The sequence below is a fragment of the Eleutherodactylus coqui genome, chromosome 5 (assembly GCF_035609145.1).
Source record: "Eleutherodactylus coqui strain aEleCoq1 chromosome 5, aEleCoq1.hap1, whole genome shotgun sequence".
NCBI classification, from domain to species: domain Eukaryota; kingdom Metazoa; phylum Chordata; class Amphibia; order Anura; family Eleutherodactylidae; genus Eleutherodactylus; species Eleutherodactylus coqui.
In genome coordinates, this window is record NC_089841.1 from 32,026,872 (window position 1) to 32,051,210 (window position 24,339).

The 24,339-nt window shown below is 49.4% G+C and overlaps 2 protein-coding genes across 2 annotated transcripts in view; one reads left to right on the forward strand and one right to left on the reverse strand.

Annotated features, from left to right (window-relative positions):
- Positions 1 to 14,477, reverse strand: part of LOC136629109 (zinc finger protein 585A-like) — a 188,943-nt gene extending 174,466 nt beyond the window's left edge. Inside the window, exon 1 of the mRNA XM_066605243.1 lies at positions 14,448 to 14,477. Within this exon, the coding sequence (XP_066461340.1) occupies positions 14,448 to 14,476 (29 nt within the window). The 5' untranslated portion in view covers position 14,477. The remainder of the gene's footprint in view (positions 1 to 14,447) is intronic.
- LOC136629148 (oocyte zinc finger protein XlCOF6-like) overlaps positions 1 to 24,339 on the forward strand; it is a 331,535-nt gene that overhangs the window by 289,131 nt on the left and 18,065 nt on the right. The window lies entirely within an intron of this gene.

Consider the following 24,339-nt stretch of genomic DNA (forward strand, 5'->3'; position numbering starts at 1 on the left):
GATGGGTAAGAGACCATGTGATGCAAGAGTGTAATTTAAAATAAAACGATCTAACTGGACTCTACTCGACGGCCAACGGAAAGCCGCCTACAGACGGACATATGGCTCAGGTCAACTATAACCGCTTCCCCCCATCCAACTTTCTTTTCTCTTTCCACTCCCAATTCATCTTTCCTCAGCAGAAGACCTTCTTGAAACATACCTACAGCGAGACCAAATTCGCCTCCTTGAAGTGAAGACGCAGCTGTAATTTCGGACTTGATCTACAGCCGATAAGTACTACTATACACCACCACCTGTTTAGTTAACTTGTCTCCCTTGACACCCATGCAGAGATTTACAACACAAGTCAATGCACTAGTTTGTTAATGACCGTTTAAGTTCAATTTTTTTCTTCTTCTCATAATGTTCTACTCGATGTCCCGTCTGCCGGTATAGGTCGGCGACTTAGACCCGCACCGGGGGTCTCTCCGACTCCCGTGGCGGGTCTGACCCGGCAATGGTTCCCTCGTCGGCTACACAGTGAGTTGGCTGGTCGATGGGCCATACCAGTTTTTGAGGCGCACCTGCCCCCCCCCCCCACCCCTTTGATGTGTCCGGGGGGGTGGCCGCTTGTCGCACACATACTCATAACGTTGGTTGATTGGCTAACCGTGCTAGACACGGAAATCTTGGACATAGATATGGTTATGCAAGAAATTAATATGTTAAGAATAATCATAAGCTGACAACAATATCTTACTGCATTAAGTAGGGCACATTCTGCCCACAACAAATCACATCCTCGAACCTACGATTTCCTCTTTGTTGGTTTGAGAAGAGTTAATTCCTACCCCTGGACTCGATTTCAGGAGTAATTTTCTTAGATCTTGTTATTACCCCCCCCCCCCCCCATTCTACCAACCCCGAAACCTTCCTGAACCCTCCAATTAGTGCGTCTGGTTACCTCTGGCGAATACAACACTAGCACACAAGCTTATAACTAAACCCCTAATGGCGGAAGAACTTATAATCACCACCCTAAATGTTAAGGGTATGAACTCACCACAAAAGAGAAGCAGAGTAGCGTGGCTCCTTAAAAAACTAAAATCATCAATAGTCTTCCTACAGGAGACCCATATCAAGGGCGTAAACACTGCCAAATTCCCCAAAAGGCCATTTGATAAATGGCACTTCAATAACCACCCCTCAAGTGCGTCCAAAGGAGTTGCCATAGCGCTCCACTCTTCAGTACCGTTCATTCTTGAGAAAAAACTGGCGGACACAGAAGGAAGAATGCTCTTCCTGAAGGGCAAAATACACTCTATCAAATCTCTATGCCCCCAATCAAAACCAGATTCCATGGTTACTAGAAGCCCTAAATAAACTTAAATTATTTGCAGAAGGCAAGATAATTATAGGAGCGGATCTCAACCTAACTATTAACCCCACCCTCGACTCATCCTCAGGAAAATCCCAGATACCTCAGAAAGCGAGGAAAAAACTGCTTAGCACACTCCAAGAATTTCAGGTCATAGACGTTTGGAGAACCCTTAACCCAACAGCTAAAGACTACTCTTTTATTCTCAAGTACATAAATCACACCAAAGAATCGATTATATTTTCATCTCTTCCTCCCTAATACACCAAATAAAAAAACCAAACATAGGAAACATAACAATCTCCGACCATGCCCCTGTAACAGTTTCCTTAATCAAACCGAGTTCAATACGCAAAAACTGGTCCTGGAGATTGAATGAATCTCTACTAGAAAACCAAGAAATAGCTAAAACAATAGCCAACAACTTAGAACTCTTTTTTTAAGGAGAACATTCAAACCCCAGATAAACAGCCGTTAGTATGGGAGACACATAAGGCAGTTATCAGAGGCGTATTCATAGCCCTAGGAGCAACCCAGAAAAAACGTATTCAGAAAGAGATAGATGACATACTCTTACAAATTTCTACCCTAGAACAGATAGCAAAACAAAAAAAAGCCCAGGAAGCCCAATTAAAATTAACCGAGCTCAGAGAAAGACTAAAAGACATTTTGAATAACAAATTCGCAAAATCCCTACTCTACTTCAAACACCAATTATACGCGCATGGTAACAAAGAAGGTAGACTCATGACCTCTTTAATTAAGAAAGCTAGGAGTAAAACATATATCCCCAGCATCGTAGACCGAGCAGGAAATTTGCACAATAGCTCCACAAAAATAGCCCAGTCTTTCCAGGAGTTTTACACTGAACTATATAACCTAAACAAACCAGACAACCAGGAGATAGAGGACAGAAAGAAAAAAATCGACGACTTACTTTTCCCGTTAGCTCTCCCGGGCTTGAAAGCAGAAGAGACTTCTGATTTAATAAAACCAGTAACCCTAGAAGAACTTACAACTGTTCTAAATAGTTTTGCACAACATAAAAGCCCTGGGCCAGACGGCCTCCCACTGGCTTATTATAAAAAATATCAAGAAATTATACTACCCCAACTAATGTCCTCTTTTAACGCCCTGCTAAAGGGAGCTCAATTGCCAAAACAAGCTCAAGAAGCCTTTGTTACCCTCATCCATAAGGAAGGTAAAGATCCCCTTCTATGTAGCAGCTACCGGCCCATTTCGCTCCTAAACTTGGACGTCAAAATATGGGCCAAATTACTTTCCAGGAGAATCAACAAAGTAATACCAAACCTAATTAGCGAAGAGCAGTCTGGGTTTGTGGCAGGCCGGGAGGGTAAGGATAACTCAGCGCGCCTCTTACACATAATAAGATACGCCCAGAACAAAAAAATACCCCTAACACTGCTAGGAATTGATGCTGAAAAAGCTTTTGATAGAGTAAATTGTTTTTTTATGCGAGCCGTATTAGATAAATTTAAATTCCCTCCTGCCCTCACCCAGGATGTTTTCTCGTTATATTCGAACCCCCATGCGAAAATAAAAGTCAATGACATATACTCCCAGCCCTTTTCAATCTCTAACGGCACAAGACAAGGCTGTCCCCTCTCCCCTACCCTTTTCATCCTTTCAATAGAAATCTTATTACAGATGGTGAGACAAAGCGAGGACGTACAAGGACTAAAGCTAAACCATCGTCAAATAAAAACTTTAGCTTTCGCAGATGACATACTTTTCATCCTTACCAACCCCGAAAAGAGCCTTAACAGAATCAACGAAATATTACAAGCATATGGTTCAGTTTCAAATTTTAAAGTGAACACCTCAAAATCAACCGTATTAAATATTACACTCCCCACGTCAACTGCGAAAAAACTTCAGGCAGCCTCCCCCTTCAGCTGGGCTAAAACCCACATAGACTATCTACAAATTACAAAAAAATCTTGAGAGCTTGTACAACAAAAATTTTGCCCCCCCTCTTGGAAGAGGTAACATCACTTTTAAAAACATACAATTTGCCATTCCTAACTTGGTTCGGCAGGAAAAACTTGATCCAAACTTATATAGTACCAAAAATCCTATATAAACTACAAATGATACCGATCCGCCTTCCAAACTCATTCTTCAAAAGCATCAAATCAAATTTCTCCAGATTCATCTGGAACAGTAGACGCCCCCGTTTATCACATAAGTTGCTAACACAGAGAAGGGAGAGGGGAGGCATAAATCTTCCCGACATAGAACAATACTATAAAGCCACCCAACTCAATAGATGGCTTGAACTAACCAACCCCTCAAAAATCTCAGTCGTAAGCTCATTAGCGCAAGCATCGTACGGATCAAATTTTTTAAAGGATCTATGGTGCCCCTCAAGTAAAACCTACAAAAAAGCTTCAAATGATCCACTTATAAGTGGTGCTTGCGAAACGTGGGACTCCCTACAAGGAGAACTGGCTCCTCGCCCTTCTCCTATAATACCTTTGACCCTTATTCCGGAGCTCCTAAAGATAAAGCTAGATAAACACACTGAACAACTATGGTCCATCCTAGATAAACTTACCATAACAGATTTATGGTCCCATCGTATCAATAAAGACACACAGCTCACTGAAAAACTCTTAGCAATGGTTCCGCACACCCCTCTCAACCACTTACAAACCCTACACTTATCAAAAACCCTTGACAAGTTCAATAGAACATTCACATCCTCGCACCCATTAACGGAGTTTGAACGAATCGCAGCCTGCAGACATACCCACAACAGGAAACTCTCAACCCTCAAAAGGAAATTCATTAATCACCAAGACAACACCAGACCCACATTTATTAGATCCTGGGAAACGGAGCTTAAGATACACCTCTCGGATAAGGACGTAAAATCTATCTTAGGGAATGCACATGGACACTCCAGGTGCATCAGATTACAAGAAAATCATTACAAACTACTAACGCGCTGGTATAAATCACCAGAATGGCTCTTCGCCTACAAGCTTTCTAACTCAAATACATGTTGGCGATGTAGCGAACACACTGGTTCTCTGGTGCACATCTGGTGGTCCTGTTCACGAATAAGACCCTTCTGGGATCAGGTAGAAACAAAAATACGAGAAATAACAAATAGTAACTTCAGCCTCCTACCAGAATATATTTTCCTAGCAAAGGCATCGGCAGACTTCAGACCCTCAAAAGCTAACTTGACCACACACCTGCTGGCAGCAGCAAAAACTCTTATACCTTTACATTGGCTCCAGCCCCAAGCTCCAACCTTCTCCCAGTGGCTGGCAAAGGTCAACGAAATTCGCAGATTTGAGGAGCTGTCAAGTTGGGCCAGTAGAACACATAAACAATTTCGGAAAACTTGGGCCCCCTGGACGAGAATTCACTCCACTACCCCCTAAAAGACCGTAATGGGGACAAAATCCAACGTTTGACACCTATAACTTACTCATTCTCATCTGAAGATTAGCATATCCCCAAGAGATCGGGTTGCAGGCAAATTTTGACCTGTCTCTCACAAACATTTTACCACAGCCGGAGTCGCAAGACGCGCTCTCTCCCCCCCCCCCTCCCCTCCCCTCCCCACCACCTCACCAACCTCTCCCCTCCACCCCACCCTACAGGACCTCTCTTTTTTATTTTTCTTGTTAAAATAAAAAATAAAAACTGTTTATCGAAACTGTTCAACTAAGACTGTATGCAGACCTCAACACATGTAACATCATTATTGTTGATATTATTTTGCTTCTTTCAATAAATAAAGAATAAAAAAAAAAAAGTGTACAGTGGTGTAGGGGTCAATCGTAGCACACGGAAGTCACTGTAAAGAAAAGAAGGCCCACATAGCAATGTCATAAATTTTCAAAGCACAAATTCTTCCAGGGGAACAGAACACTCAAGCACACCCCTGCTCCAAGGAACAGCTGTAGAGATACCAACAATTTCTCTGCACAAGACAACAGGTGTGCTGCTTGTATTAAAAGCAATGTCATAAATTTTACAAGGACAAATTCTACTAAGTGAACACAACACTCAAGCACGGACCTTCTGCAAGGATCAGCGGCAGAGCTACAGCTGTGTCATGTGCTAGAGAAAATTTTCATTTTGGGAGAAGAGGGGGAGGAGGACAGACACCCCGAGTGATCAGCTGAGCGGGAACATGCTGTCAGTGCCAAAAATGCAGAGGGGTTAAGAGTGATAGCAGAGGAGGTCTCCATGTGATCTCTGTGTAAGGACTGGTGCTTATAATTGCAGGCATAGCTTGCCTTGATTTAAATGCGAGCTGTGCCTGCAGTTACAAGCGCTGGCCACTATACAGAGGTCAGTGCTGATATTTCTTCTGCTTCTGCTCCGACCTCTGTGTATATGCGGTGCTGACAGCATGCGCTCACTCAGCTGACAGCTCGGGGTGCCGAGCAATGGACCCCAGGCGATCAACTATTGAAGACCTATACTGAGGATAGGTCATCACTGGCATTTTTCCTGGAAAAGTGCGCTGATATTCAGCCGGGACACAAAGTCACCAAAGCTCTCTGTAGATCCCGACCATAGCACAAAAATGGCAGGCAATCTGCAATGGTACTCCCGGGGGCTTTTAAAAGGCTCCTGGCTGCCATGGCAACTGAACGGTACACCATAATCTCATTGTGGGGGCTGCTTGAGACATTTAAATGCTGCTGTCAGAATTGACTGCAGAATTTAAAGGGTTAACAGCCACGATCAGCAGGAGTGCCGAGCGCAGCTGTTGCAGGCGGATGCAGGGGTAGGAAACAGCCGGCACCCAAATTGTATGGATCAGCTCCCAATTCCCCTCCATACAATCCCCCTCCATGAGCCAATGATGATGTTTTAGAACTGAACAAAAGAATAGAAATCTCCTGCACTTGGAGGGTCTATCCAAAAATACCAATAAGGTAGAAACACCAATCCACTAATTTGAAAAAGGGAGTCTAAGTCTGACTCCAAGTAATACCCCCCCTCCCCTGTAAATCCCAAAAAGTTTGTTGTGTTCTGGAATTCTCCCTGCGTCTGCTCCCTTCCCTGGATGCTATGATGACAAAAGGGCCTCCACTGTTCTATACATTCTGCCTACATGGACCTTAGGCATGGTGGCTGACCTGTACGCGGCAGCACAGCGGTGGGCAAGCGTCTGCAAGCCATGCTGAAACTAATCAGCTAAGGTGACAAGAGGCACACGGCCCCTGAGCTGCTGCAGGGTCTGACAGAGCAGACCGACCTCTGGTTTTTGCCGCTGAGCCTCCAACCATGCATAGTCATGTGTGACAACGTCCGTAACCTGGTGGCGGCTCGGCAGCCTCACACACGTGCCATGCCTGGCCCACGTCTTCAATCTGGTGGTTCAGTGGTTTCTGAAAAACTACCCCCACTTGTCTGACCTGCTCAGCAAGGTGCGCCGCGTCTGCGCACATTTCCGCAAGTCAACCACGGACGCTGCCACCCTGAAGACCCTGCAACGTCGGTTTTAGCTGCCAGAGGACCGACTGCTGTGCGACATGCCCACATGCTGGAATTCTACGCTCCACATGTTGGCTAGGCTGTACGAGCAGCGTAGAGCAATAGTGGAATACCAGCTACAACACGGGCGGCAGAGTGGTAGTCAGCCGCCGCAATTCTTTACCGAGGAGTGGGCATGGATGGCAGATACCTGCCAGGTCCTTGGAAACTTTGAGGAGTCGACCCAGATGGTGAGCGGCAATGCAGCAATTATTAGAGTTACCCTCCCGCTGCTTTGCCTGCTGAGAAATTCGCTGCTAAGCATAAAGGCCAACGCTTTGCAGTTGGAACAGGAGACGGGGATGACAGTATGTTGCTTGAAAGCCAGACCACTCTCATGTCTATATCTCAGCGCGTTTTGCAGGAGGAGGAGGAGGAGGGGGGGGGGGAGCAGGAAGAGACAGCTGGCCACACTGCAGAGGGTACCCATGCTGCTTGCCTCTTATCTGTTCAGTGTGTATGGGCTGAAGAGGAGAAGGAGGAGGATCCTGAAAGTCATTTTCCTAGTAGGACAGCGATGTGTTGCGTACTGGTACCCTGGCACACATGGCTGACTTCATGTTAGGCTGCCTTTCCCGTGATCCTCGCGTTAGATGCATTCTGGCCAACACGGATTACTGGGTGTACACCCTTCTCGACCCACGGTATAAGGAGAACCTTTCCACTCTCATTCCCGAAGAGCAAAGGGGTACAAGAGTGATGCAATACCACAGGGCCCTGGAGGAAAAAGTGATACTAAAGTTCCCATCTGACAGTGCTAGTGGCAAAATACGCAGTTCAGAGGGCCAAGTAGCAGGGAAGGAGTGGGGATCAGGCAGCATGTTTGATTAAAACAGCAGGCTCTGTTTAAAAGTTTTTTACAATTTTTGAAAGTTTCAAAAGTATTGATACTTTAACAGACACCATTTTTTTCACAGGGCTGCCTCCAGGCTCTCTTACAAATTAAGTAACAGCGAGCTGTATCTTTAAAAAAATGTTTATGGGTTTCACCTGCCCTCGCGGTTGAGTAATTTTTCAGGTGTCCACTTGTACTCTTGGTACATCAATTTTTGTGGTCCTCGCCTATACTAATTTTAATTCGAATTTTACGATACGAATTTTAATTTGCCTATCTAACTAATTTTTCCGGCCTTCGCCTACACTCTTGGTAACCAAATTTTTTCAGGGGTTCGCCTATACTCTTGGTACACCAATGTTTCAGTGGTTTGCCTACACTCTTGCTACAGAAATGTTTCTGGGGTCTGCCTATACTTTTGCTACAGAAATGCTACTGGCGTCCGCCTATGTAGTTTCTACTGAATTGTTTGAGGGGTTCACCTATACTCTTGCTACGGGAATGTTACAGGGGTCTGCCTATACTTTTGCTACAGAAATGTTACTGGGGTCTGCCTATACCTTTTCTACTGAATGGTTTGAGCGGTTCGCCTATACTCTTGCTACGGAAATGTTACTGGGGTCTGCCTATACTATTGCTACAGAAATGTTACTGGGATCCGACTATACTCTTGCTATAAAAAATGTTACTGGGGTCCACCTATACTCTTGCTACAGAAATGTTACTGGGGTCTGCCTATGCTGTGGGTGCACAAAGACTGTGTGTTTTAGGGTGTTTTACCTATTTGGCACAAATACACTGACTTACTTGGGCAGAAATGTGGGCCAAGGCCGAGGTCCTTGGCGGGGTGAAACTCTGCCATGTTTGGCACTTTAATTTCTTCCTGTGTATTACCATGTTTGTGCACCCACAGCATAGGCGAGCCCAAGGAACTCAAAGACTTCCCATTGCGGTGTTGAGCTATCTGATACCTACACAGAATGAAGTGTGTGGGGATCCATGGATTTCCCATAGCTATTTAACTCATGGCACCTTGGGTTACACAAGGCGGAGGCTGGGACCGAGCTTGACCCAGGGGCCGCTCACGTACTTCCCACACAGAGTATTGCGGTTCCTACCTTGGTCATGGTTCTGAGCCTTATTATGCCACCTCCTCCTCCTGCTTGGGGTCTGGGGATCAGCGCTGGGCAATATGTATTTTCTCTCATGTTACCACAGTTATCTGAGACAATGGTTTGGGCCAAACAAAAGGAGCATTACTGCATTAATGAGACATTCACAGCTGCACTAGCATCCGAGTCTGCTTTATGCCCACGATTAGTGAGGGTGTGAGCCGAGGTCGAGGTCCTTGGCAGGGTGAAACTCTGCCATGTTTGGGCGCTCTGATTTCTTTATGTGTAATACTTTCCATGGGTTCCAGAGGCTCGCCTATGCTGTGGGTGTATAAACTTCCCATTGCAGTGTTTCACCGGTCTGGCACAAATACAATGACTAGAGTAGAAATGTGGGTCGAGGTCCTTGGCGGGGTAAAATTCTGCCATGTTTGGACACTCTGATTTCTTCCTGTGTAATACCATCTTTGTGCACTGCCAGCACAGTCGAGCCCAAGGAACTCAAAGACTTCCCATTGTGGTGTTGAGCTTTCTGACACCTACACAAAATGAATTGTGTGGGGACACATGGATTTCCCATTGTTATGTAATCGCGGCACCTTGGGTCACACAAGGTGGAGGCTGGGACCGAACCTGACCCTGGGCCCGCTCACGTGCTTACCACACAGAGTATTGCTGCATTGTGAGATGTGTAGAAGTGCCCTTTATGCCCTCATTTGCGGCTCCTGACAATTTTGTGACGGAGGTGGCACGGGATTGGAATGATGATCGTACATCAATTTATCATCAATTCTCAACAACATTGTGGTCTATCGCCCACACTTTCAAAGAGGGTGGCTGCCTGGCACTGCCAACCCTCTGCAGTTTGTGCCTCCGGTTCCTCCCTATCCAGTACGCGCTTATAAATAGACATGAGGATGGTGTGGCTATAAAGCGAGCGTGTGGGATGAGGGCAGCTGAAGGCTGTGAAGGGAAAATTGTGTGTGCTGTGGACGCAGGGTCATGCGGGGGGCTTGGACAGCAATGCCAGCATGTAACCCAGGAGAAGAGACAGCGGTGTCACCGCAGGCAGTGATCGTCAATGGTTGCAGGTAGTATGATGCTTAGCTAAGATGTGCCAGCGCGTGTGCCTTGCTAATGAGGGTTTGTCTGAAGTAAATTGTTAGGGGGGTGAAGCCAGACTCTTGCCCCTATTTTGGCTTACTAGTGGGACCTGAGAGTGTTAGATGCAGCCATGCATGCTGCGCCTGCCCTTCCCTATCCGTTTCTGTGGTGTTTCCATGACTTTCTGATGTTTTCTGGTGTTTGACAAGTCATCACCTATGCGGAGCATCAGTCAATACAAAAATGCTCGAGTCCGCCATTGACTTCAATGAGGTGCGTCCATATATTGTATGACAGAGCAGCAGTATCAGGGGGGTTAGTTATGCATATACTCACAAGAGTATCATAAGATCAAAAGTGCTTTAATTCAAAATATGCGTTCCACAGCACTGCAATGTTTCGACCGTCTTTGTCAAGGACAGCGTGCACCATAGTGTGAAGTTCTGCTGCTCTCCCCTGGTGGGGTTATTTACTGTGGTGCCACTGTATTTGTGAAGTGTTCAATGAGGTGCGTTTTGCGAAACAATCGCTACGAAAAGCTCGGCTCGAGCAACGAGCACCCGAGTATTTTGGTGCCCACTCATCTCTAGTAAGAAGCAATGCTCAACTAAACTCCTTAATCACTAAAATCTCTGCCTTAGAAAGTATTGGGAAGTTCTCTGAGGCGGGGGAAGTACAAGGGGAACTTTCTGACTTTGGAGAGAGAATGAAAACCTACTTAACATCTGCTCAGCGCGGTTATACGAGAGAAGCTTCTTTATATTCTAAGCACATGGCGGTAAGGGCCCAAAAGTTCACATGCTCAAGAAACAGGAGGAAAGCTCCTTCATTGAGATTAGATCTCCTGACACCCTTCTGCCAAAATAGATGGGATTACAAAGGAGTTCTTAATATGTTATAGCTCTCTGTATGGCCTCCCTGATCACCCGAATGCAAACACCCTTACTACCACATTTTTGGACTCTACAAACCTTCTTTGGCTCTCAGAAAAGGAAAAAAAAAAATCACTTTTAGAACCCTTTCCCACTAAGGAGCTCTCTAAAGTATCGAATTCAATTCATAATGGGAAAGCTTCGGGCCCAGATGGATTCCCAGTAAGTTACTATAAGAGATTGCAATCTCTTCTTTTACCAAGACTTTTAAAGTTGTGCAATAACCGACTTAATGGTGGACATTACCCTGAGTAGCTCTGGTAGCCCACATCTCGCTTACCGCAAAATAAGCCAAGGGTAGGAGAGATTGGAGAAGCTACCGTCCTATCTCCTTGCTTAACACTAAATTACTGGCCAGTAGACTTCAACATATCTTTCCTAATTGAATTGGCCTTGAACAGGGAGGCTTTGTCAATCATCGAGAAGGTAAGCATATCACTGCTAGACTTATTAAGCTAATACACTGCGCACACCTCCATAAGGTACCTTTAGTTCTGCCTGGAACTGACGCCATGGAGGTGTTAGAGTCTGCTGGGCATATAGGCACATTAATTAAATTTGGAACCCCCCCTCCCTTATATTTATCTCAGCCATCTTCTCTTTATAGAAGTCCCCTAGAGCAAGACTGTGAATTAATGGCACTTTGCATTGCGATACTAAGGGGGGTTCACACCTGCATTTGGGGTCCTTATAAAAGTGAATGTGAACTGATCCCAAACTGAAGCAGAACTCTTGCTTTATGTCACTTTTACACAGATGGATCCTTTTGGCTGCTCTCACATCTGTGGAGGGGATTCTGTTTTCCTGCTCCATTCGGGAAGCAGAAAGGGGAATCTGCTGGCTGAATGGATTTATTTCATTACAAAACTGAATGACACCAAATGAATCCCAATGACTATAATGGGGTCCGTTTGGCCGCCGTTCAGCTGTCCGGCATTTTACCAGACAAAGAAGTCTTGCTGAACTTTTTTTTCTGATGTTTTGCGCCGGATCCTCTGAACAGAGGACCCAGCGCACATGTGACACATTACACACTGCCCCTTGCATGCATGCACTTACCATTTTTGGGTAGAGTAGCTGATTATTGGATATCCAGGTCCTTGTAGACTCCACACGTGTCTGCAGATCTCTTCCTCTAAGCCACACAATGTACACAATGCACACTCTGCGCTTCCTGTGGGCTTCTCCTTCCCCCTCCTCTCCCTGGGGCTTTCCTTCTCTCCCCTCCCCCTCCCTCTCTGGTTACCTGTTTTACCTGTTGCTTTCCTTTGCAGAGTTACTTATAGCAAGGATCCATTCAGAAAAACTAAAGGCCCATTTACACTGGACAATTATCACTAAATATTCGCTAATCGGTGATCAGTTTAGCAATGATCGGTGCGTGTAAATGGGCGTGGGCCACCTGCAGTTCGGGCACTTTTTGCTGATCGTTAAAATCACTTTTATCAGTCGTTCTCCACGGGCTGATAGCATTGTTTTCCCATGGAGTGCAAAGGATCTGAGCACAGCTAATAGCCTCAGGCTATTAGTCTGTGCTCAGTGAAGGCTTCATTTACATACATAATTGGTATTTAAGTAGCTGAGTAGTTTGAGTGATCTTTGAGTGATTATCTGCTCATGTAAATGGGCCTTAAGAGTCAAACTGAACCCAAACTGAGAGCAAAATATGTATTGTTCTCTGTTGGTCCAATTTGCTTCTGTTTTTTTTTAACTTAAAAAAGGAGAACCAAGTCTGAGGGACGACGCAGATGTGAAGCCGCCATCACACTCCACAATGTCCAACTTTTTGGTGGATTGTCCTGAGAATCCAGGTTTTCGGAATGAGGTCTCCGACTTCTTGAACAAATTACAGGCAGATGTCACACGGTCCCTACTGTTACTCTAGGGTCCCTCAAACCCGTTTTATCCTATGGGATACGATTTACCCCCACAATGATTACAGCGACAAAACTATTAATCCCGGCGCGCTGGAGATGGCGAACCTCCACCCATACAGATATGGAGCAGCAAATGTGATTCCCTTGCAGGATGGAAGAGTTAGCTGCCGGGGAGAACAGACAGCATTTGTGTCTTTGTTTGGGCCTTATAGCGGTCGGGTCTCTGATATTCTGAGGCGCCACTGGTCAATGGTACAGAAAATACATCCTAACATCAGCAAATTTCAAATTTCATCGCGTAGCTCCACCCCCGTCACATGTGCCGATTCCAACCAATCAGAAGGCTGGAATCTGCACATGTGACGGGGCGGAGCTACGCGATGACGCGTACAAGGGGGCGGAGCCAGAATGCCAGCTCGTGGCGGAGCGAAGAGATGGGAGAAGACCCTTCTGCGCAAGCGCGTCTAATCAGGAGACTAGACGCTGAAATTAGACGGAGCCATGGAGACGGGGACGCCAGCGCAGGGAAGGTAAGTGAATAACCACTGTATGGCTCATATTTAATACACGATGTATATTACAAAGTGCATTAATATGGCCATACAGAAGTACTTAACCCCACTTGCTTTCGCGAGACAACCCCTTTAATGCACACTTCGGTTGTGCATGTATGTATAGTTGCTTATAGCTTCAGGTTTAGTGCCTCTTCTCTCCCTCTACCACCACTCCAGGTCTCTTTATACTACCCTTTCAGTTTTACTCTTTCAGGAAATAGACTTTAATTGTAAGAAATGGAGTTACCACTAGGGCGCCGGGGTCCGGTTGGTGTAGGATGCTCGTCCTGGTACTGTGGCGGCCCAGGCTGGCGGCTCTGTCTGGCATTCCCCCATTCTGGTGGTTGGTCGCAGTGGCCGGCAGCACGTCGTGCGTGTGCCTGCCCGTTGATCGGCCGTGTGCCACTCGGGCCGTTGCGCGCTGCCGGAGGGAGGCAGCTTTATGATTCCCTCCGGTCATCATGTGACTTCGCCCCTCTGGGTGGGGTGTTCTGCATATATATCTTGTAGAGCTTAACTCTGGTTGCCAGTGTTTGGTTTGACTTGTCTGCCTACACCCCTAATCATTGGCCTGACCTTTGTATGTTTGACTTCGGCTTTTCCTTTGACTCTGCCTCTGTTTTGCCCTCCTGTACTTCACACGTGTCTTTTTGGTTTGACCCAGCTTGTATTACAACTACTCTCTGGTCTCCTCACTTGTTGCTTCCAGTCAGCTATGTGGTGCTCACCTGTCGGTCTCCCTGTCCTTCCTTTCTTGGAGTCCCTGTCACTAGTGCAGCACAGGGACCATCACCCAGTTGTTGCCCTGAAGACTAGCCCAGGGGGGCAAGTAGGTAGGGACATGGGAGAGGGCTGGCGTAGGGATCCCCTGTCCATCTGCCCCTGCCAGTCCAAACAATGTCTGGCAATACCGGCTGTCTTGCTCAGCTCCTCCCTAAGCTTGTATATCCAGAGATTCAGCAGCCACACCCTGCCTCTTCACCTCCACAGCCCGGCTGTCTTCAGTAGGAGCTTCCTCTCCCCTGGTAGCTGCTCTCCCCAGCCCTCCAGCAGCTGCAATGGACTTCAGCCTCCCCCACAGCCCGCTGTCAAGAGGACCAGTCCCTTCACAACAGCAGCGGTGCCTGTACTGCAGAACGCTCACCTCCCGCTGCTATGTACCTCTCCTTCCATGCTCTGGGGCAAGGATCGCAGCTTTAAACTGTCACTGTATCAATGCAGCCTGGCGCCCGCCATCAGTAACCTCTGCTAGAGGATCAAAGATGGCGGCGCCCACACTCGAGAATGCTCTCACTCAGCGCCTGCATCTCTGGAGCCTCTTCTTTCTGCGTACGGTCTTCTTTGCTGGCATAGGCGATGACACAGTGAAAACCCCAATAAAAGGTGCCACTGGGGTCCTAGGATGAATGCAGGATTAAGGTACGTGTAGGTCTACAGCGGGGCTCTTAGATCATGTGGCCAGTCTCATCCGCTGCCGGCCACGCCCGGAGGGAAAAAATATTAAATGATGAAAGGTTCTCCAGAATGCACCCAGTAGTGACAGTGGCAGAGATGACTCAATAAGCATCTTAGAAGAGTCTGTGGATGTGCAGGACGGATGGGCCATTTACTCAGGGGAGGACTGCAGATACCAGCATTCCCACTGAGCAGGTTGGCCAGTCCCCACATCCCGATGCTGACGATCTGGACAACGACAGCAGCAGCGGAGGAGAAGCCTCGGTCATGCAACAAATCAGACAGCAAGAGTCCCTGAAAGGATGCGAGGTCTGTACTTAGGAGAGGAGGAACCTGAAGAAACAGCAGCAGCAGCTAAAGAGAGAAGGAAGAAGAGAGCCTGTATGTTACCAGCACTCTGGTCTGTTGCAGAGTCCAATCAGGGGGCTAGTCCTGGTGTGCCCCTAGGCCTGTGCTCTGTAGGGGGTCCCGTGTAGGGGACTGGGGAAGAAAGGGTTAATGTAGCTAAATATTTCATAGCCACTTCTGCTAGTAACGGGAATTGAGGAGTTAAGGAGGCAGAGAAGGTGTCGGTTGGTCAGTGGAAAAAATAAAACAAAGGGTTGCAGCCAATCCGGAGGCGGTGGTGCTGTTGGTCGCCTTCCAGTGGGAGGGGCACGATCTGGCACCACGTTCCACCTATTGTGGCTTGGCTGTCCCTCCTGTGTCCCTGAAACACCTGTAAGTTGCAGAGGGGGCACAGTGAGTGTGGCCAAGTCTGCTGATCCTCCCACACATCATGTGCAGAGAACTCAGTCTAGAAGTCCCACTGATACTGGAGGCTGTAGGACTACAGATCCCAGAGCAGCTCAGGTGGGCGGAGCGATACCCGCTGATATCCCAAAGATGGCTGAGGAGCTGGGGTCTGCTCAGCCCAATATGGACTTTAAAGAGACTGGCAACATTGCTAAAACCCAACATGCCGCAGTCTGGAGAGTGATGTCAGGGGTGGGGGACATGTTGGGTGTAGGGGTTGGTACCTCTGCTGACCAGTTCCCACTGAGGCTCCTGGATCTCTGGGCAGAGTCTGTGATGGCGGAAGGGGGGGGTCACTACTTGGAAGCATCCGGGTCCGACATCAACCGAGATAAATGGGAAAGTCTCTGATTGGGGAGGGGAGACCCTAGTCTTGGTCTCCTGGACACCTTCCAGCACCCCAGGACTTGGTTAGAAGTCCTGGCATCACATGTGGCTGTGGAGATTACCCCATGCAGGATTGTGTGGGCAGGCTTGATAGGTCCCTCAGAAAGTGGTTGGGGGTTGGGTTGGGGTTTTATCCAGAGCATCAGTCTGGCAGCTCTACTTCTGCTCCGATTAGTCTCAACTCTTCCAGGGTTATAAGAAGATCTCCAGAACCTCCAGGACGTCTTCTGGCACCGAGCCTTGGGGGGCTCTGAGGTCTGCTGGGGATTGCTGCCCTGTTGGAGGGTCCGATGCCCCCCGAGCTTCAGCCTCCTCACAGCAGACATGACCGTCTCCCCCGTGTCTTATTTATCTGGTTTTGGCCATATTGGGGTGACTTGTCTTGTGCTTCGGTCAGTAGAGGTGACATCTTGGGGTTCAGGGTAGAAGACCTTCAGTGTTCAGTCTGCACCTAACAGAGCAGATGGGCCCCTCAGTGCTGCGGCCACCAGATCTTACTGCAGGGGGTTTGCAGTCATTCAGGGATTATTGACCATCTTCCTCCTCAGGGATCTTGTGCAGCCGGTGATAGCGCCCCCTTTCTTCTGTGTCCAAGTAGTGCAGCTCTGCTGCATGTACATCACACGCACACGGCTCTGCTACATCCATCCTGACCCCACATATCCCTTCAGCTCACCCAACAGGGATCACAGCCAGCACAGCAGATCACCCCCTGGTCATGTGACCCCGACTCCTCCCACACAGTTGATCACATGACGGAGAGGTCATCACAGGTCCTGAAAGCTTACAACTCCTGTGCCGCTCTGCAGGTGGAGGTCTGTGTGTCCCTTCATGTCAGGTCAGTGGGGGAGGGGAGGATTAACCCCATCAGGACTGCTGGGGGAAGATTAACCCCGGGGCCACCAACATGCTTCACTGTAGCATCACCTAGCCGCACCGTGCTTCCCTGTAGGCCGGGGGTTCTATCAGTATCTGCTTGTTTCTTCCGCCTTCAGACATACAGCTGATTAATAGTCCTGAAAAGTTCCAGTTTTCTGTAATTGATCCATGGAGCAGAATCTTGAGCCCTCCGTGGCTTCTTTATATGATTTTGAGCGGTTTTCTTGTGCCTTTGGGTCAGTAGAGGTGACGCCTTGGAGTTAAACTATAAAGATCTTCTGCATTGAGTCTGCACTAGAGATGAGCGAACGTACTCGTCCGAGCTTGATACTCGTTCGACTATTAGCGTGTTTGAGATGCTCGTTACTCGTGACGAGTACCACGCGATGTTCGAGTTACTTTCACTTTCCTCTCTGAGACGTTAGCGCGCTTTTCTGGCCAATTGAAAGACAGGGAAGGCATTACAACTTCCCCCTGCGACGTTCAAGCCCTATCCCACCCCCCTGCAGTGAGTGGCTGGGAAGATCAGGTGTCACCCGAGTATAAAAATCGGCCCCTCCCGCGGCTCGCCACAAATGCGTTCTGACAGAGATCAGGGACAGTGCTGGTGATGCCGGAGCTGCTATAGGGAGAACGTTAGAAGTTATTTTAGGCTTCAAGGAACCCCAACGGTCCATCTTAGGGCCACATCTAACCGTGTGCAGTACTGTGGAGGCTGCTTTTTGCAGTGTTGCACTATTTTTTTTTGTATATCGGCCGTGCAGAGCATTGCGCTCTGCAGTAATAGTCCAGGGCCAGAAGTGGTGGTGAGGCAGGGACAGAAGACATCTATTGTGAGGCAGGGACAGAAGACATATATTGTGAGGCAGGGACAGAAGACATATTGATTGAATATAGGCAGTGGGCCTTTGCAAAAACATTTTGGGAAAAAAATCTATTTGGGCTGCCTGTGACTGTCCTCAGTGTTCTGGGTCTCTGCTGGGTGTAGTAGTCCTCCAAATTCATACGCAGCCAGCTAAGTGTTACAGCAGGCTTGCGCAAAATTATTTCCTGGCTCTGTCTGGGCTGTTAAATCACCGCTGTATTGCAGTTCACAGTGCAACACTCTGCAGTTCTTTGACATACTCCAGGGCCAGAAGTGGTGGTTAGGCAGGGACAGAAGACATATTGATTGAATATAGGCAGTGGGCCTTTGCAAAAACATTTGGGGAAAAAAATATATTTGGGCTGCCTGTGACTGTCCTCAGTGTACTGGGTCTGTGCTGGGGGTAGTTGTCCTAATTCATATGCAGCCAGCTAAGTGTTACAGCAGGCTTGCGCAAAATTATTTCCTGGCTCTGCTGTGTGTTCCGTAAGCGAAGTCAGCCTCCAACCACAGGCCAATAAGCGGCACATTTAATTACAGCGTTCTGTTTCTGCACTACTGGTAATACACCATGCTGAGGGGTAGGGGTAGGCCTAGAGGACGTGGACGCGGGCGAGGACGCGGAGGCCCAAGTCAGGGTGTGGGCACAGGCCGAGCTCCTGATCCAGGTGTATCGCAGCCGACTGCTGCGGGATTAGGAGAGAGGCACGTTTCTGGCGTCCCCACATTCATCTCACAATTAATGGGTCCACGCGGTAGACCTTTATTAGAAAATGAGCAGTGTGAGCAGGTCCTGTCGTGGATGGCAGAAAGTGCATCCAGCAATCTATCGAACACCCAGAGTTCTGCGCCGTCCACTGCTGCAACTCTGAATCCTCTGGCTGCTGCTCCTCCTTCCTCCCAGCCTCCTCACTCCATGAAAATGACACATTCTGAGGAGCAGGCAGACTCCCAGGAACTGTTCCCGGGCCCCTGCCCAGAATGGGCAGCAAGGGTTCCGAATCTCTCCCACTGGAGGAGTTTGTCATGACCAATGCCCAACCTTTTGAAAGTTCCCGGGGTCCGGGGGATGAGGCTGGGGACTTACGGCAACTGTCTCAAGACCTTTCAGTGGGTGAGGAGGACGATGACGATGAGACACAGTTGTCTATCAGTGAGGTAGTAGTAAGGGCAGTAAGTCCGAGGGTGGAGCGCACAGAGGATTCGGAGGAAGAGCAGCAGGACGATGAGGTGACTGACCCCACCTGCTTTGCTACGCCTACTGAGGACAGGTCTTCAGAGGGGGAGGCAAGGGCAGCAGCAGGGCAGGTTGCAAGAGGCAGTGCGGTGGCCAGGGGTAGAGGCAGGGCCAGACCGAATAATCCACCAACTGTTTCCCAAAGCGCCCCCTCGCGCCATGCCACCCTGCAGAGGCCGAGGTGCTCAAAGGTCTGGCAGTTTTTCACTGAGAGTGCAGATGACCGACGAACTGTGGTGTGCAACCTGTGTCGCGCCAAGATCAGCCGGGGAGCCACCAGCCTCACCAACGCCAGCATGCGCAGACATATGATGGCCAAGCACCCCACAAGGTGGGACGAAGGCCGTTCACCGCCTCCGGTTTGCACCGCTGCCTCTCCCCCTGTGCCCCAACCTGCCACTGAGATCCAACCCCCCCTCTCAGGGCACAGACACTACCGTCTCCTGGCCTGCACCGACATCCTCACCTCCGCTGTCCTCGGCCCCATCCACCAATGTCTGTCAGCACACCGTCCAGCCATCGCTAGCGCAAGTGTTGGAGCGCAAGCGCAAGTACGCCGCCACGCACCCGCACGCTCAAGCGTTAAACGTGCACATAGCCAAATTGATCAGCCTGGAGATGCTGCCTTATAGGCTTGTGGAAACGGAGTCTTTCAAAAGCATGATGGCGGCGGCGGCCCCACGCTACTCAGTTCCCAGTCGCCACTACTTTTCCCGATGTCCCGTCCCAGCCCTGCACGACCATGTCTCCCGCAACATTGTACGCGCCCTCACCAACGCGGTTACTGCCAAGGTCCACTTAACAACGGACACGTGGACAAGCACAGGCGGGCAGGGCCACTATATCTCCCTGACGGCACATTGGGTGAATTTAGTGGAGGCTGGGACAGAGTCAGAGCCTGGGACCGGTCACGTCCTACCCACCCCCAGAATTGCGGGCCCCAGCTCGGTGGTGGTATTTGCGGCGGTGTATGCTTCCTCCACTAAACCACCTTCCTCCTCCTCCTCCTCCTACGCAACCTCTGTCTCGCAATCAAGATGTGTCAGCAGCAGCACGTCGCCAGCAGTCGGTGTCGCGCGGCACGGCAGCACAGCGGTGGGCAAGCGTCAGCAGGCCGTGCTGAAACTACTCAGCTTAGGAGAGAAGAGCCACACGGCCCACGAACTGCTGCAGGGTCTGACAGAGCAGACCGACCGCTGGCTTGCGCCGCTGAGCCTCCAACCGGGCATGGTCGTGTGTGACAACGGCCGTAATCTGGTGGAGGCTCGGCAGCCTCACGCACGTGCCATGCCTGGCCCATGTCTTTAATTTGGTGGTTCAGCGCTTTCTGAAAAGCTACCCACACTTGTCATACCTGCTCGGAAAGGTGCGCCGGATCAGCGCACATTTCCGCAACTCCAAGACGGACGCTGCCACCCTGCGGACCCTGCAACATCGGTTTAATCTGCCAGTGCACCGATTGCTGTGCGACGTGCCCACACGGTGGAACTCTACGCTCCACATGTTGGCCAGGCTCTATGAGCGTCGTAGAGCTATTGTGGAATACCAACTCCAACATGGGCGGCGTAGTGGGAGTCAGCCTCCTCAATTCTTTACAGAAGAGTGGGCCTGGTTGGCAGACATCTGCCAGGTCCTTGGAAACTTTGAGGAGTCTACCCAGATGCTGAGCGGGGATGCTGCAATCATTAGCGTCACCATTCCTCTGCTATGCCTCTTGAGAAGTTCCCTGCAAAGCATAAAGGCAGACGCTTTGCATTCGGAAACGGAGACGTGGGAAGACAGTATGTCGCTGGATAGTCAGAGCACCCTCCTGTCTATATCTCAGCGCGTTGAGGAGGAGGGGGAGGAGGATGAGGAGGAGGGGGAAGAGACAGCTTGGCCCACTGCTGAGGGTACCCATGCTGCTTGCCTGTCATCCTTTCAGCGTGTATGGCCGGAGGAGGAGGAGGAGGAGGAGGAGGAGGAGGATCCTGAAAGTGATCTTCCTAGTGAGGACAGCCATGTGTTGCGTACAGGTACCCTGGCACACATGGCTGACTTCATGTTAGGATGCCTTTCTCGTGACCCTCGCGTTACACGCATTCTGGGCACTACGGATTACTGGATGTACACACTGCTCAACCCACGGTATAAGGAGAACCTTTCCACTCTCATACCCGAAGAGGAAAGGGGTTCGAGAGTGATGCTATACCACAGGACCCTGGCGGACAAACTGATGGTAAAATTCCCATCCGACAGCGCTAGTGGCCGAAGGCGCAGTTCTGAGGGCCAGGTAGCAGGGGAGGCGCAGAGATCAGGCAGCATGTACAGCACAGGCAGGGGAACACTCTCTAAGGCCTTTGACAGCTTTCTGGCTCCCCAGCAAGATTGTGTCACCGCTCCCCAGTCAAGGCTGAGTCGGCGGGAGCACTGTAAAAGGATGGTGAGGGAGTACGTAGCCGATCGCACGACCGTCCTCGGTGATGCCTCTGCCCCCTACAACTACTGGGTGTCGAAGCTGGACACGTGGCCTGAACTCTCGCTGTATGCCCTGGAGGTGCTTGCTTGTCCTGCGGCTAGCGTCTTGTCAGAGAGGGTGTTTAGTGCGGCTGGGGGAATCATCACAGATAAGCGTACCCGCCTGTCAACCGACAGTGCCGACAGGCTTACACTCATCAAGATGAACAAAGCCTGGATTTCCCCAGACTTCTCTTCTCCACCAGCGGACAGCAGCGATACCTAAACAATACGTGGCTGCACCCGCGGATGGAAGCATTGTTCTCTATCACCATCAAAAACGTGGACCTTTTTGCTTCATCAATCTGTGTATAATATTCATCCTCCTCCTCCAGAAACCTGACGTAATCACGCCGAACGGGCAATTTTTCTTAGGCCCACAAGGCTCAGTCATATAATTTTTCTAAACAATTTTTATACGTTTCAATGCTCATTAAAGCGTTGAAACTTTCACCTCAACCAATTTTTATTTTAACTGGGCTGCCTCCAGGCCTAGTTACAAATTAAGCCACATTAACCAAAGCGATTAATGGGTTTCACCTGCCCTCTTGGTTGGGCATTGGCAATTTTTCTGACGTACATTAGTACTGTTGGTACACCAATCTTTTGGGGCCCTCGCCTACAGTGTAATCCAATAAATTTTTTGCCCACCTGCATTACAGCTGACGTTACCTCAGCTGTGCTGGGCAATGCAATGGGATATATTTATGTACCGCCGGTGGGTTCCAGGGAGCCACCCATGCTGTCGGTCCACACAGAGTTGTAACTACATGTGTCCACTTCTAAAGAACCCCCGTCTGACTGGCCCATGCAGTTTGGGCCGAAGCCCACCTGCATTTAATCTGACGATAGCTCTGCTGTCCAGGGCACTGCAATGGGATACATTTATGTACAGCCGGTGGGTTCCAGGGAGCCACCCATGCTGTGGGTGCACACGGAATTCCCATTGCGGAGTTGGGGATTCCCAGTTGTACCTGCCTGTGACTATTTTTAAAAAAACGCGGTCTGACTGGGGCATGCAGACACCTTGACAGAATGAATAGTGTGTGGCACATAGGTTCCCCATTGCTATGCCCACGTGTGCAGCTCCTGATGGCGGTGGCACAGGATTATATTTCTCATTGCTTCTGTACAGCATTGTGGGCTATCGCCCCGCCCCATTTAAAGAGGGTCACTGCCTAGCCGTGCCAACCCTCTGCAGTGTGTGCCTGCGGTTCCTCCTCATGGCAGACGCACTTATAAATAGACATGAGTGTGGCGTGGCATGAGGGCAGCTGAAGGCTGCGCAGGGACAATTTGGTGTGCGCTGTGGACACTGGGTCGTGCAGGGGGGGGGGGGGGGGTTGGGCAGCATGTAACCCAGGAGAAGTGGCAGCGGAGTGTCATGCAGGCAGTGATTGTGCTTTGTTGGAGGTAGTGTGGTGCTTAGCTAAGGTATGCATTGCTAATGAGGGCTTTTCAGAAGTAAAAATTGTTGGGAGGGGGGGGCCCTCTCTTGCCGCTATTGTGCCTTAATAGTGGGATCTGGGAACTTGAGATGCAGCCCAACATGTAGCCCCTCGCCTGCCCTATCCGTTGCTGTGTCGTTCCCATCACTTTCTTGAATTGCCCAGATTTTCACAAATGAAAACCTTTGCGAGCATCGGCGATATACAAAAATGCTCGGGTCGCCCATTGACTTCAATGGGGTTCGTTACTCGAAACGAACCCTCGAGCATCGCGAAAATTGCGTCCCGAGTAACGAGCACCCGAGCATTTTGGTGCTCGCTCATCTCTAGTCTGCACCTTACTGCACAAATGGATATGCAGTGTCCCAACGGCGACCAAGACACAAGGCCCACACTGAGGCGCTGGCGGGGTAGAGTTGGGACTCTACCAGACTCCTCCCCGGAGGAACGCTGGGACAGCGGTTACCTGTATAGGTGTGGTAGACATCGGATTTGTCACGCATGACGCCAGTGTTCCTTCTCGCTTGTACCCGGCGGTTAAATAAACTGTGTCCACACACACATTGATTACTCGGTCACTGGGAACGGGCAATGACCGGGAACTTTCCTGGAAGCTTGATATAGTACAAATTTACACACCAGTGCAGGCAAGACAGAGTATGTGAGTTCAGGGAGGAGACTCAGGATGACACCAGGCCTGGAAGGGGACACTCCGGAGGAGGATTGGGGTAGGATCACTCCACAGACACTCAGGACTCCTCACTTCAGTCGCTCTTCAGAGGTAGTACCTGGAATAAGAGGTCTCCGGATATCTCTGCTCTTCCTCCATCACTTCACCACATGAGGGTTGAAGGTACCCCCATGTGGCTGGCAGCCCACTCCACTCTCTACTGTTGAAGATGATGAAGCCTGACTAACTACCCCAACCCAATCACTCCCATTCATAGGGTCTAACATACCACGTGACAGGACATAAATTGATACTTTTGCAGACATCTCCCAGACATTAACCTCTTGCAAGCTGCTGCTGTGCAAGACGCATAACAGGAGACAAGACACTTTACACAGTGCATCCACATTAAAGGGGTTGTCCCGCGACAGCAAGTGGGGTTATGCACCTCTGTATGGCCATATTAATGCACTTTGTAATATACATCGTGCATTAAATATGAGCCATACAGAAGTTATTCACTTACCTGCTCCGATGCTGGCGTCCCCGTCTCCATGGCGACGATGAAGCCTCTTCTCTGGTCGCACGAACAGTCCGGCTTGCGCACCGAAGGATTCCTCTTCTGTCTCCCTCTGGGCTCACGAGCTGCGTGGTGGCTCCTCCCTCTTCTCCGTGTCATCGTAGCTCCGTCTCCGTCACGTGGTGCCGATCAGCCAATGAGGTGGCTGTAATCGGCAGTGGAACGTAAGACAGGAGAAGATAATCCACGGTGCACCATGGGAGAAGACCCGCGGTACACCATGG